This window comes from Hippoglossus stenolepis, chromosome 5, assembly GCF_022539355.2.
Source record: "Hippoglossus stenolepis isolate QCI-W04-F060 chromosome 5, HSTE1.2, whole genome shotgun sequence".
Lineage (NCBI taxonomy): Eukaryota > Metazoa > Chordata > Actinopteri > Pleuronectiformes > Pleuronectidae > Hippoglossus > Hippoglossus stenolepis.
The window spans coordinates 665,738-679,468 of record NC_061487.1 but is presented as its reverse complement, the minus strand read 5'-3'; the positions used below and the strand labels follow the sequence as shown (position 1 = coordinate 679,468).

The 13,731-nt window shown below is 40.4% G+C and overlaps 1 protein-coding gene across 1 annotated transcript in view; it reads right to left on the bottom strand.

Annotated features, from left to right (window-relative positions):
- lrp5 (low density lipoprotein receptor-related protein 5) overlaps positions 1-13,731 on the bottom strand; it is a 65,449-nt gene that overhangs the window by 28,391 nt on the left and 23,327 nt on the right. Inside the window, exons 6-11 of the mRNA XM_035157325.2 lie at positions 13,342-13,538; positions 13,016-13,147; positions 6,963-7,051; positions 6,666-6,884; positions 6,279-6,367; positions 5,378-5,549 (exon numbers count right to left, since the gene is read on the bottom strand). Coding sequence (XP_035013216.1) covers positions 5,378-5,549; positions 6,279-6,367; positions 6,666-6,884; positions 6,963-7,051; positions 13,016-13,147; positions 13,342-13,538 — 898 coding nt within the window. The remainder of the gene's footprint in view (positions 1-5,377; positions 5,550-6,278; positions 6,368-6,665; positions 6,885-6,962; positions 7,052-13,015; positions 13,148-13,341; positions 13,539-13,731) is intronic.

The window sequence follows — 13,731 nt, the reverse complement described above, 5'->3', positions numbered from 1 at the left end:
CCTGGATCTTATTCATCAAACAAACTATTAACTACAACTGTCAGATAAAAGTAGAATGTGCTATGAAAAAACTAAATACTTAAGAACAGTAGATGTGTCTTAAATTTACTTAAACACAGTACTTGAGTAAATGCACTTTTTTACAGTAGTTACCATATGGTTTCACAATTTGAATGAATGGTACTACGCTGTCAATCTGCAAAAATCCCAACAAAGCATCCATTTTGTGTGTATGTAAGTGTGCGGATAAAGAAACACATCAGACACGGCAGTCAAAGCAAAGTATCATTCTCTCTCTTCTGCTCACAAACAGTCTGAAATATATATAATGTGGTGTATATGTATAAAAAGTTAAGATTAGTATAAAAAAATTCTACGCATTCTTATCGATATAATTTATATATACAGGCAACATGAAGCGTGTGGATGCTTTTCCAGCCCTGTTGTCCAACTAACAATTATTTTCATTGTTGATGAATCAACAATTTTCTCTGATTAACAATGTGGTTTAAAAAATGTCAAAACAATGTGAATACTATATCCAAGAGCGTAAGGTGGCTTGTTCAAAAAGATGTTTTGTCTGACCAACATCCCCAAATTCAATAATAATGATGAACTCTAGTTGGTTGGTGATAATAAATTACTTATCAGAATAGTTGTTGATTAATTCTCTTTCAATTGACCACTAATTTAATCACTTAACCATGGCAATTGTAGGGAAGTTTCCAACACAAGCTTTATAAATACACACATTCAGGCTGTGCGCACACTGAAATAAGGGACTAACAACAGTCAAATAGCAAATTTTAGCAATCTGACACATCACTGGTCATGTGGCTAATAAAATTATGATCAGATTATGTCTGACTGCTCATGATGCTCATTCTTAACCCTACATGATTATGTCAGTGTATTCTCTGGTGTCAGCAACTTAATTTAAGTACAGTTTTATTATTACTGATAGATATGATGGACTACAAAAACAAGATCAAAGCTTTAATATATTGCAGTTAATTTTCAAAGAACCTGCTGTGCTGACACTGAGGTGTAAATCTGTCAAAACCCTTGAAATACTACAGCTTTGGTCTTCATGTGTATATACAACAATACTGAACAAAATCAGACTACACACACACACCCACACACACACACATAAAAGAGAGCGAAATGGTAGAAGACATACAATAAAAAACGTTTTCACTCCAAACATCAAATTCTTTTCAACAGGATAAAATCAAGGTTGAATGTGAAAACAGCCCTGTGAGGTGGGTTCTTTAAACCTGACAGAGAGAAGGGGAGGGAGAGAAGGAGCAGCCACCCCCTTCTAGTTGGTAAGCATTCGGGCAGAAAACTCAGGCATTTAATAATTTGGTCGAGACAAAACACAAGAGACATACACTGATGAGCAAGAACTGAAAAAAATAAGAAAACTGATCAGTGAGTGGTAGCAAGCTGAAAGAGGAACAAACTAAAATACAGGCAAGAAAAGATCATGAGAGGAAATGCAGTGATTGTAATTCTAAAGAAACCGTGTGAGATAGTGACAGAGTGAAGGAGGAAGGAGGACACCTGTTTTAAAGCAGCTATATAAGTGTTGGTGAGAGTGGGAAGGGCAACAAGAATAACAACAACCCCCAGCCTGCTGCCCTCTGCATCTAAGAATGGGGTGTGGACTTGTGTGCTCTGAGGCTTCATCAATACTACCATGTTTTCATTTCTGTGATGAACTTTTGACAAAAGACTGAAAGACTGTTTTGGTTCTGGTTATGGACTCATTAGTTAATGGACATTTATCTTGGTTTTCCTTGTGTTAAGATTTGTACTTAGTTGTTGAGTTGTTCTGTTTCCTTTTTTATTTTGAAATATTCCTCCTTGTGTGTCTGTGACTTTATTTCATGCCTTTGTCCTGTTTCCCCACCCCTGTGATTGTCTGCACCTGTTCCTAAAATGTTTCACCTGTGTTCAGTCATCCCTGCCTCTCTTGTGTTTATAAGTATCTGTGTTTCCCTTTCTTTGTCAGTTCATCGTATTTAGCTGGTTCATCTTGTTCGTCTCTTTCCATGGTCTTTTCAGTCACGTTTTACAGCCATATCTCACTTCCTAGCATTTCTTAAGCTGCTTCCAGACATGCACTGGACTCCACAGTTCCTCTGTATTTTCTCCCGAGGAGGTGCATGTGTGAACGCAAATGTCAGAGTGAGACGCCCCGTAGAAAACACAGCGGGGATCCTTCACTGGGTTCACACATGCACCTTCTCTGGAATAAAATACAGAATATCTGTTCAATGCATTTAAACAGCTAGAGAGACAGAGAGAGACACAGACAGGCTGTGGCAGTGTGTGGGATTGGGCAGGGAGACGTATCGCAGTTCCGTCATCTGAAATCACGACCTGAAACCGTGGAAGTTTGGACCGCAATTTAAGTCTTGGTTTGAGAATCGATACAGCCCTATTGGAAACGTATATCACGTAACCACTCACACTGGACATGCCGTGTACACACATACACAAGTACACACACACAAACAAAACACATTGACAACAGACACATCTTTAACTCAGACTAGGTAAAAACATCACTAGGTATAAAGAAAACAAATAACATAAATGATTTGCACATAGAGTGGAGAAGTGGGATCCTTTCACAAGTGGTCACTGTAGACACACTCAGGACGCATTGTAATGCCTGGTGTGAACAGAAATACTTGCACTAGCACTGCCCACTTGTGATCTGATCTCTAAGAGCTTTATAGCATCATTGAAAAGGGCCTGAGACAGTGAATGAATAGTACCCAGTAAGAGTTAACTATTTTCGAGCATGTACTTCCATTTATCCTCATACTCTCACACCTAGTGTAAAGATGGTCATTCTATGCACTGCATTATAATCTCAGGAAGTCTTGAACAGATGACAAGATGACAGGGGCAGCTGTGGCTAAGGGGAGAGGTTGTCCTCTAACTAGAAAGTCGGTAGTTCGATCCCAGTCTTACGCACTTACCGGGTAACTTGGAGAGGGTCTGTGTCAGAACCTTGTCCTCTCACTACTGGGGGCCCTCAAGGTTCTGTCCTGGGTCCTCTCCTCGTCTCTCTGTATACCAACTCTCTCGGCTCTGTCATTCACTCACATGGCTTTTCCTACCACAGCTATGCAGATGACACCCAACTAATCCTCTCTTTTCCCCAATCTGAAACACAGGTAGCAGGAAGAATCTCTGCCTGTCTGACTGACATCTCTCAGTGGATGTTGGCACACCACCTGAAAATTAACCTTGATAAGACTGAACTCCTTTTCCTTCCAGGGAAAGGCTCTCCCACCCATGACCTGACTATAACCTTTGTCCACTGCGTGGTACCCCCCACCCAGACTGCTAGGAACCTGGGTGTGACACTCGACAGTCAACTCTCCCTTACTGCCAACATTACTGCAGCAACCCGCTCGTGTAGATACATGTTGCACAAAATCAGGAGAATACGTTCCCTTCTCACTCAGAAGGCGGCGCAGGTTCTGGTCCAGGCTCTGGTCATCTCATGCCTAGACTACTGCAACTCCCTCCTGGCAGGACTAACTGCTAGTGCTATCCGACCTCTGCAGCTCATCCGGAATGCAGCAGCTCGACTGGTCTTTAACCTACCTAAGTTCACTCAAACTACTGCGCTCCTCCGCTCCCTTCAATGGTTACCTGTGGCTGCCCACATCCGTTTCAAAACACCAGTACTTGCATACCGTGCAGTGAACGGATCGGGTCCAGTCTACATCCAGGACATGGTCAAACCTTACCGTCCACTCAGTTTCCTGTGTCCTCCCTCCACACTACAGCTGACCTGCATTCACTATACCAATAAACAACAACACTCCGCATCACAAGACAGGTAGAGCCAGGACATCATGGTTAAAGTGTCCGGAACGATCCGGATTCATGATACGACACCATCGATTAAAAATTAATAATCGTGATTGTCTGTGCGGTGTGAAGAGCGACACACACACACACACACACACACACACACACACACACACACACACACACACACACACACACACTCAAGAATATGCTGGAAAACTAACCTAATACAATCAAAATCATCCTATCCTGTTTCCCGAGCTGGTCACATACATCCTGTGCTAAATGTTTAATATTTATTTATTTATTTTTTGGTAACAACGCTAGAGAGACTATTTTATTTATTGTTTTGGTTGTGTGTGGTTTATTTTGTTTTATTTTAATACTTTTAATTCTAATTCAAATGTCAGACTAAATATCTGAAAAAGAAGTTCATTGCTCTTTGAAAGAGTTATTATAATGCTATAATATCAGTGGTATGAAATGGTTTCAAAATTATGACAATATAATTCATCACAATTATTTCTGGGACAATATATCATCCAACAAAATTTGGTATCATGATAGGCCTACCTTAATATCTTTAATAATGCACCAAGTTTACAGCATTAGTTCTCTGAAAATGTCTTTCACATCCAAGCAAAATTGAAATATCAGTCGAATCAGAAATCGAATCGAGACCTTGTGAATCAGAATCGAATTGATTTGGGAAATCAGTGGCATTACCCAGCCCTATGTAAAACTGTACCATCAAGTGATTTGAGAGGTCATCAAGACTACAAAAGCGCTATATAAATACAGACCATTTACAGCTGGTAGCATGCAGTTTGTTATTGCAAAACATCCTAACTAACCACACAGTAAAAATATATCAAAGCTAACCCTAACCCATATTCTAGACCATCACCATAAATCTTTGTTCTACTTAACTGTATCTCAACTGTTTCTATCTATTTATTCCCATCCGCTTAGAGGTATGTGGATGCAGCTTTGCATGACTACACATCCAACAAGAGAGGAGGGTCTGTATTTATATAGCGGTTTACAGTACAGTTTTTGCCATTCACCCATTCACACACACATTCATACAGTACATCTATGTGCAGCATTTTTCTCTATGAGATGGGGCAATTTATGGGGTTCAGTAACTTGTCCAAGGAAACTCCGGGGGGGGGGGGAAGTACGAAATGAGACATTTCGATAACATATTTCTTAGAATGGACTGAGTGAAAAAGTCCGCGGAGTGACTGTTATCATACTTTGAGGGTCCCTACTGACCCCCTTCAAGTAATAACGGATAGTATAAGCCCAGAAAATGTATTTTACACAATATGGGCCCTTTTAATATTTGAGACACCGTTAATATGTGACTGAAAGCACTGGATCAAGTGTATCTGCATAACAGGTCAGATCAGACCAGTGCAAAATGAAAGATATGCAGAACTCCCCATAGCATACATCTTTCAGCTGTCTAAGAAGAACCTGGAGGCAACATATATACATGAGATATTATTTAGTCTGCTCTTAGACGTACCTCGATTTTGTCAGTTTTAGCATCCCCCCAGTATAGTTTTCCAGCTGCATAATCGATTGCCAGTCCGTTGGGCCAGCCCAGAGAGCTGTTGAGCAGAACAAGCCGGTCTGTTCCATCCAGGTTGGCTCGCTCAATCTTGGGATGCTCACCCCAATCAGTCCAGTACATGTAGCTGAAAGAGACCGTGGCAACAAGAGAATATGATGCCTAATTATTAATTTTACACATATCCTGATTTTTAGAATCCATTCATTTTAGTTTTTGCTTGGATAGAAAATTATATCCATATTTTTGGATGTATCTAAACCTCATGTCATCTTCCGTTGCTTTATTAGTTAGATGTTATGCTTTTAAAATGAATCTCTCTGGTTCTCAGCCATAAAAACCCCTGAGGCCAGTCTCTAAAACTCATTAAGTATCAACATTTATTGTACATTAAAGGGATAGTTCACCAGAAAATAAAAATTCACTGCTAAATTTTCTCTGATATCCTCACACCAAACACACTGCACACAAGCTCTCATCCAAGGGCAAGCAACGCTGTTTACCCCTGAAACTCCAAAAGTATTTTGTGGACTCAAACACTTCACCCGACCCTCCATTGGCATAGTGGTGAGTGGATAATGAGTGAATTTAGATTTTTCAGTGAACTATCCCTTTTAATGATTTTGCTTGTACTTTTCAAAATGAACATCGAAATGCCACTCCAAGCTCTTGTCCACACTAGGTTTTCTAGGATGTCCAACAAATGGTCAGGATTTGTTAGTAGAATAGTTTGTATTTTGGTCAATATATTTAGTCATAATAAGTAAAAATACTGCTATCAGTCAAAGTAGGTCAAATTCATTCATTTTAAACTGTAGAGTGCAAACTCCGCTGACACACACACACAAACACACACCCATTTACGGGGTCCAGGACGATGGCTCTGGGTTCATCCAGGTTCTCTGAAATTAAAATTTTGCGAGAGGTTCCATTCAGCCTGGTAACCTGGAACACCACATGACACAATTCAGTATTAGAATACAAAATACTTTTATCACTATTTATGATAATCCTGCCTGTTTTTCTTTTTTTTTCTTTGATAAGAATCAGGGTGGTTGTTTTCTGTGTTGAGCTACACATCATAAACACTGTGGTCTGCATATGGCACAAACAACATGAAATTATACCATGGGCAGGGATGGTCTGATTTGTCAGGTATAGTGGTTATTCATCCAAATGAACTAAATCAGTGGTATTTAAAAATCTAAAAATTGAAATAAATTAGGTCATGTATCAAATCTACCTCAATGCGGTCAGTGCCAGTGTCGGTCCAGTACAAGTTCCTGGCCACCCAGTCCACAGCAATGCCATCTGGATGGTTGATCTCCGTGGTAACCAGCATCATGGCATTACTGCCATCAATGTGGGATCGTCGGATGGCCCGGACCTCATCGTCTGTCCAATAGACGTAACCCTCAACAGGGTCGTAGTCTATAGCGATGGCATGTCGAATGTCATCAACCTGCATGAGCAAAGTAAAAAAAAAGATGAATACACAAGAGTGCCACATGACAAGACTGATAAGTTTGTAAATGTTTACCTGTAGCACTATGTCAGTAAAGTCTGGCAGATCCAGTGAGATTCTCCGCAGGTCAGTGCGTCGAGCCAGCAATAAGACCTGCTCTGCTCCTACATAAACACAAAAGTTGAATTCAGCGTTGATTCCTGTTGATTTTAGCAGCACTAAAGTACTCATTGGAGAGTTTGTTACAGCTGAGTTTGGTCCTATGGTTTTATTGTGATGATATTCATTTCTACAATTTATTATGTATTTCTGCTGCTGTGTTGGTATCTTTCTTGATGTCCTCAAAACAGATTAATCCTCCATCATGTACTATCTATGAAGTAGAGGTGCTGGATGTGGTTATATTTCTTTCATTTAGAGGGGCACTTGGGTGGTGTGGTGTGTAGGGTAAAATGCCTGCTCATGTGTCCAAAGCCCCACAGATCCATATCAATCAATTAGCTTTTTTTCTTTGTCTCTCACACCTCTGACTTTGAACAGCGCATATGTAAAGCAGTTCAAAGTGTCATCCTACTCATCTTTGTCTCACATTTCAGATCAATTCATTTGAATCCAAAGACAAAGCCACAACTGCAGAGCAAAAACAATACTGACGTTTAAAATAGATCCATCAAAATGAACGTTTTATAAAAAAAAGACATTAAAATGCGTGTTCAATAAATTGTGTACTTGCCCACATTATATGATTCAATGCACAACTCACGATCTCCAATATCTAAAAGTGTAAGCTTAAATGTCAAAAACACATAGTTCACAGAATCAAAATCTGACATCTGTCAGCCTCGATTTAGATTGGACATCAAGATTTGTTCCATGGTTTCCTAAATGAATGAGGCAACGGGGGACATATGAGGGAGAGCATCTCTGATTCCACTCTTCTTTTCGCTTGACTTCATCCCAAGACACTTTAAGACTCCTGACAGACAGTCTCCCACTCTTACACACACACATTCTGGTGCCGGAGCAATAACAAACACCTTCAATTTAACCAGCCAAGTAAAACAAATGAGAAGCTGGGACACAAAGACACAAACACACACTTCTTGCATTAGTTGTGAGGACACTCATTGACACAGGGCATTCCCTGCCTCTTACCCCTGACCTAAACCATGATGAATGCCTAATCCCTAGCTAACTCTAATTTAAACCCTAAAACATAAAAAATAAAAAAATAAAAAAAGTATCAACCATAAAAATGTCCTCAAAAGAATGGTTTGAAACCTAAATTTGTCGAGGCAGCCATAGAAAAACATGAATGCACGCATGCACATACAATGCCTATAAAAAGTATTCACCCCCCTAGGATGTTTCACGGTTTTCACTTCTTTCATGTCAAAGTGAAAACAGATTTTTACAAACTAATGTCAATTCATTAAAATTATATAGTGTAAAATAAGTGTTTGCATAAATATTCACCCCCTTTAAAGTGACTGACCTAATTCAACAGAGGTCCAGCTGGTTGATGCCAGCAGTGTCACAATTAGTGAAATGGAGATCACCTGAGTGCAGTTGATGTGTGTCAAGTGACTGGAGTATAAAAACACCTGTGTCTGGGAGGTCCAGTCTCTGGTTCATCAGGATTCCTGCTACAATTGCAACATGAAGACAAAAGAACACTCCAAGCAACTCAGAGAAAAGATCATTGAAAAGTATAAGTCAGGAGATGGCTACAAAAAGATTTCCAACTCACTGGACATCCCACAGTTCAGTTAAATCCATCATTAAGAAATGGAAGGAGTATGGCACTTGTTTAAATCTGCCTAGAGCTGGCCGTCCTCACAAATTGAGTGACCGGGCAAGAAGAAGACTGGTGAGGGAGGCCACCAAGACACCTACGACCACTCTGAAGGAGTTCAAAGCTTCAGTGGCTCAGATGGGAGAGACTGTACATACAACAACTGTTGCCCGGGTTCTTCACCAGTCGAAGCTGTATGGGAGAGTGGCAAAGAGAAAGCCACTGTTGAAAAAAGCTCATATGAAATCTCGCCTGGAATTCGCCCAAAGGCATGTAGGAGACTCCAAGGTCAATTGGAAGCAGGCTCTTTGGTCTGATGAGACAAAAATTGAGCTTTTTGGCCATCAGACTAGACGCTATGTTTGGCGAACACCAAACACTGCACATCACCACAAACACACCATCTCCACCGTGAAGCATGGTGGTGGCAGCATCATGCTCTGGGGATGCTTCTCAGCAGCAGGCCCTGGAAGGCTTGTAAAAGTAGAGGGGAACATGAATGCAGAAAAATATCGCCAAATCCTGGAGGATAATCTGACTCAGTCTGCAAGAGAACTACGACTTGGGAGAAGATTTATTTTCCAGCAAGACAACGACCCCAAGCATACACCAAAAGCTACACAGAAATGGTTCAAAGACAACAAGGTGAATGTTCTGGAGTGGCCAAGTCAAAGCCCAGATCGCAATCCAATCGAGAATTTGTGGCTGGACTTGAAAAGAGCTGTTCATGCCCGATCCCCGAGTAACCTGACAGAGCTTGAGCTGTTTTGCAAGGAAGAATGGAGACAAATTGCAGTGTCCAGATGTGCCAGCCTGATTGAGACATATCCACACAGACTCAGTGCTGTGATTGCAGCCAAAGGTGCATCTACCAAATACTGACCTGAAGGGGGTGAATATTTATGCAATCATTTACTTTACCTTATATATTTTTAATTAATTGACATTATTTTGTAAAAATCAGTTTTCTCTTTGATATTAAAGAGTTTTTTTTGGCAAATTCTTGTCAAAGAAGCCAAATTATATTGACAATGATTTCATGTATAAAAGCAACAAAAGGGTGAAACATCCAAGGGGGGGTGAATACTTTTTATAGGCATTGTATGTGGAAACAAACTGCTGACTGAATAGAGCATTGTTGTTTTGATTTTCAACCATAGTGGAGTGACATGGCATGCTTCATTCAAATTTAATAGATTCACCTTAGCCTAACAGACAGATGCACTCTAACACTGAGTTTTTTTTTGCAGAATAAGGTTCTATTGTTCTAGCATCGTGGGAATCAACATGGTAACTGGTCTGTTAGTGTCCTACTCTCTCTGCAAGCAGAGAGTGGGCAGAGAGTGGGCAATTCGAGGGCAAGTTGTGACATCTTCCAAGTTGTGGGTCCTCTCCTCGTCTCTCTGTACACCAACTCTCTCGGCTCTTTCATTCACTCACATGGCTTTTCCTACCACAGCTACGCAGATTACACCCAAATAATTCTCTCTTTTCCCCAATCTGAAACACAGGTAGCAGGAAGAATCTCTGCCTGTCTGACTGACATCTCTGTGGATGTTGGCACACCACCTGAAAATTTACCTTGACAAAACCAAACAATTTTTCCTTCCAGGGAGAGGCTCTCCCACCCATGACCTTATTATTACCATTGACAACTCTGTGGTAGCCCCAACCCAGACCGTAAGGAACCTGGGTGTGACACTCGACAGTCAACTCTCCCTTACTGCCAAACTTGTTGCAACAACCCGCTCTTGTAGATACATGTTGCACAACATCAGTAGAACACATCCCCTTCTCACTCAGAAGGCGGCGCAGGTTCTGGTCCAGCCTATGGTCATAGTAGTGCTATCCAACCACTGCAGCTCATCCATAATGCAGCAGCTCGACTGGCCTTCAACCTACCAAAGTTTACTCACACTACTCCACTCCCTTCACTGGTTACCAGTGGCTGCCCGCATGCGTTTCAAAACACCAGTACTTGCGTACCGTGCTGCGAACGGATTGGGCCCAATCTACATCCAGGACATGGTTAAACCTTACACCCCAGCCCGTTTACTCCAATCTCCATCTGCAAATCTGTTTGCTGCTCCCTCACTGCGAGCTAGCCACTCAACAAAATCACGACTGTTTGCTGTCCTGGCTTCTAAATGGTGGAACGATCTCCCATAGACAGCAGAAAGTCTACACCTTTTCCGCCGAGGGCTAAAGACACATCTAGCTGACTACACTTTGGTTAAGAAGATGATGTCTAATAAACCACCGTCATCTCTGGTGTTTATATTAAAAAAATTTAAAAAATTTAAAATATTCAGTTTAGCTGCACTTGTATGGCACTTACATGTAGCACTTGTTGTTTGGCTTTTTTGAAGCAAATTGTACTTACTTGATTCTTGCTGTTCTTGGTTTGTACCCTCATGGCTGAATGCACTTGTTGTAAGTCACTTTGGATGAAAGCGTCAGCTAAATGTAATGTGATGTAATGTAATGCAAAAACCTGACAAAAAAATGTATTTACTAGCTATTTTCTCATGTGCTATGGAAATGGCTTTGTTGTTATGCATGACGAATTAATGGAAGTTCATCCATGGTGAGATATTGTATCAGTTAAAAGGTGAAGGAAAAGGAGTAATTCCAAGAGAAATAATAACATGTCAGAAAACTAAACCTTCTGTCAATATTCTTTGGTCTATAAGGGGGCAGAGACCGTTTTTAGTGGCGGCTTAATGTCCACAACCAGATGTCTTAAAAAGAGGTGAGCTGTATAAGCGGTTATAGATAAAAGAGTACATTGTAGTGTCTACGCTTAGGGGATTTCATATCTAACTCATATGCGCACAGACAGAGAGGCACCAACTCTAACTCTTTTGCGTGTTTCACCAGTGGCAAGACGTAAGGACACAATGTGATTTAGGAATGCATACTTTAGGCTTAACTATCCAATAGGATGCCAACACCTACATGTAAGGTGGAGAGTGACATTAATTCTAGCAGTTGGAATGGGTGACGCAAGTAGTGGGAGATATATGCGGATACTGTGGGAGACATCTTGAGACTTGGGTGTGACAATTGCTCATGTTACTCTGTTAGCGTTTGTAACTGACCGCTAACTTGTTATTTTATGCAGTTTGTTTGTGATGATTTATTTTTTGTGTTGGGTTTATTTTGTTATTCATATTCTCCTAAGTATGTATTTTGTTAGTTAAATTAGAAATTGTTTGTCTTTTTAATTTGGCGACTCGTAATTGCCTGTAGCTTGCACGGAGGGGACAGATATTACAGCATGAAAAATCACTTACTCCGGGATAATTAGAGACTTCCTGTGTGAGCGTGATAAAACACCTGCTGCCCATCAGCGTCTTGATGATTGCTTTAATCCCCGTTTGAACACCCCTTGGTAAGTGGAATGAGGTAGGAAGCGGTCTAATTCCCTTTGCTACAGGCAGTGCCGGGCGTGAGTCGCTCATTCACAGTGGTCAGCTGTTCTTTGTTTAGATTGACAGTGCACAGCATGCGAGCTGTGTTCACTTGAATGAGCTTCAGTGTGATTACTTTTGATTAACCTGTCAAACTTCTCTCATATTGTAGATTATTTTTTTTATAATGTTTATTCATATATTTAATATCTATGCTATAGGGTTTGGGGTCATTTGCTTTGATGTTTAAATATTTTAAATAGTTGTATCTTATTTTTTATTAAATGATTATCTTGTACTTCCTGTTAGTATTGAATATGAATTAACATTTTGTATAGTTCCTACTAGTTTCACGGTGTTTCTATGATGCCATGGTTGATTTGTGTGATTAAAGAGCTGTGAAGCATCAGTTTGGGACTCTGCGTCTTGCTTTGCTGTTACAGCGTTTGTATATTTTTCCACCGTCTGGTCTCCTTGATGCATCAAGTCTACATTAAAATCTTCTGCATAAGACATCAGCTGGTGCCTGAGTTCTCCTTTTACCAGCTTCCAGAAAACTTCCATAACACTGTGTACCAGGTATACATCTCATGTAGATCATCCCATGTTCTTTCTTCGGTGAGCGGTCAGTCACACGTGCTTGCTGATAATGGGTTTCTCTCTGATATTGCACAGTTTTGACCTTACTATGTAAGGTGCCCTCAGATTATGTCTGTTATGATTTTGTGTTATCTTCAAAAATGGAGGATGATAAATAATTCATAATATTAATTATTTATGTTCTCTTTAATGCACTGTTTAATAGTGCCGATTTTAAAAATGCTGTTATCAGTGCACCGTATACAGCTCTTCTCACTTCATTTTCTAAACAGAAGTGGGAGTTGAGTTTGTGGTCACACTGCTGTAAATGGGGTCTGTACCTGGCTTGCATGTCTTTCCGTCTGGTTTAAGCTGAACACCAGTGGGGCAGGCACAGCTGTAGAAAGGCAATACTGGAGAGAGTAGGCAGAGATGACTACAGCCTCCATTATTGTCACTACAGGAAGTCTTGACTTCAGTGACATCAACAAAAGAAAAGGGACAAAAAAATATTATTAAATATATTGTATACACATGATATTTTACCTACTAGAAAACTATGAAAAGTGTTGCAGAATCATATTCAATACCCATATTTGTACTCAATGATAGATGCATATGTACTGTAATGTAGGCTACATACACATTAGTAAAACAGTCCACTTACTCTGAGGCTGACGATATGGCTCCAGAACCTGGATGTCCATAGGGGAGTAAATCCCACTGAGGATCTCTCTGGCTTTGTCTCCACTGTGTTTGTTACAGGCATGGATGGAGCGGGTTTGCCAGTCGGTCCAGTATAATGTCTCCTCAGAGAGTGTCAGTGCAAAAGGATGGGTGAGGGTTCCCTCCACCACTGTTTCACTGCAGGACAAAATAAAAACAGTTTGAATGAGAGGATGGTCTGTATTTGTGTTTGAGAATCCCGTTGCAAAATGCTTATCTTTAATGGAAGATATTTTTTATAATTTGAGAAAATAGAATTGCATATTTTAATGTGATGTTTCGCAACATAAGTACAATGCTAAATTGATTAAATTCTAAATGTTTAGATGCC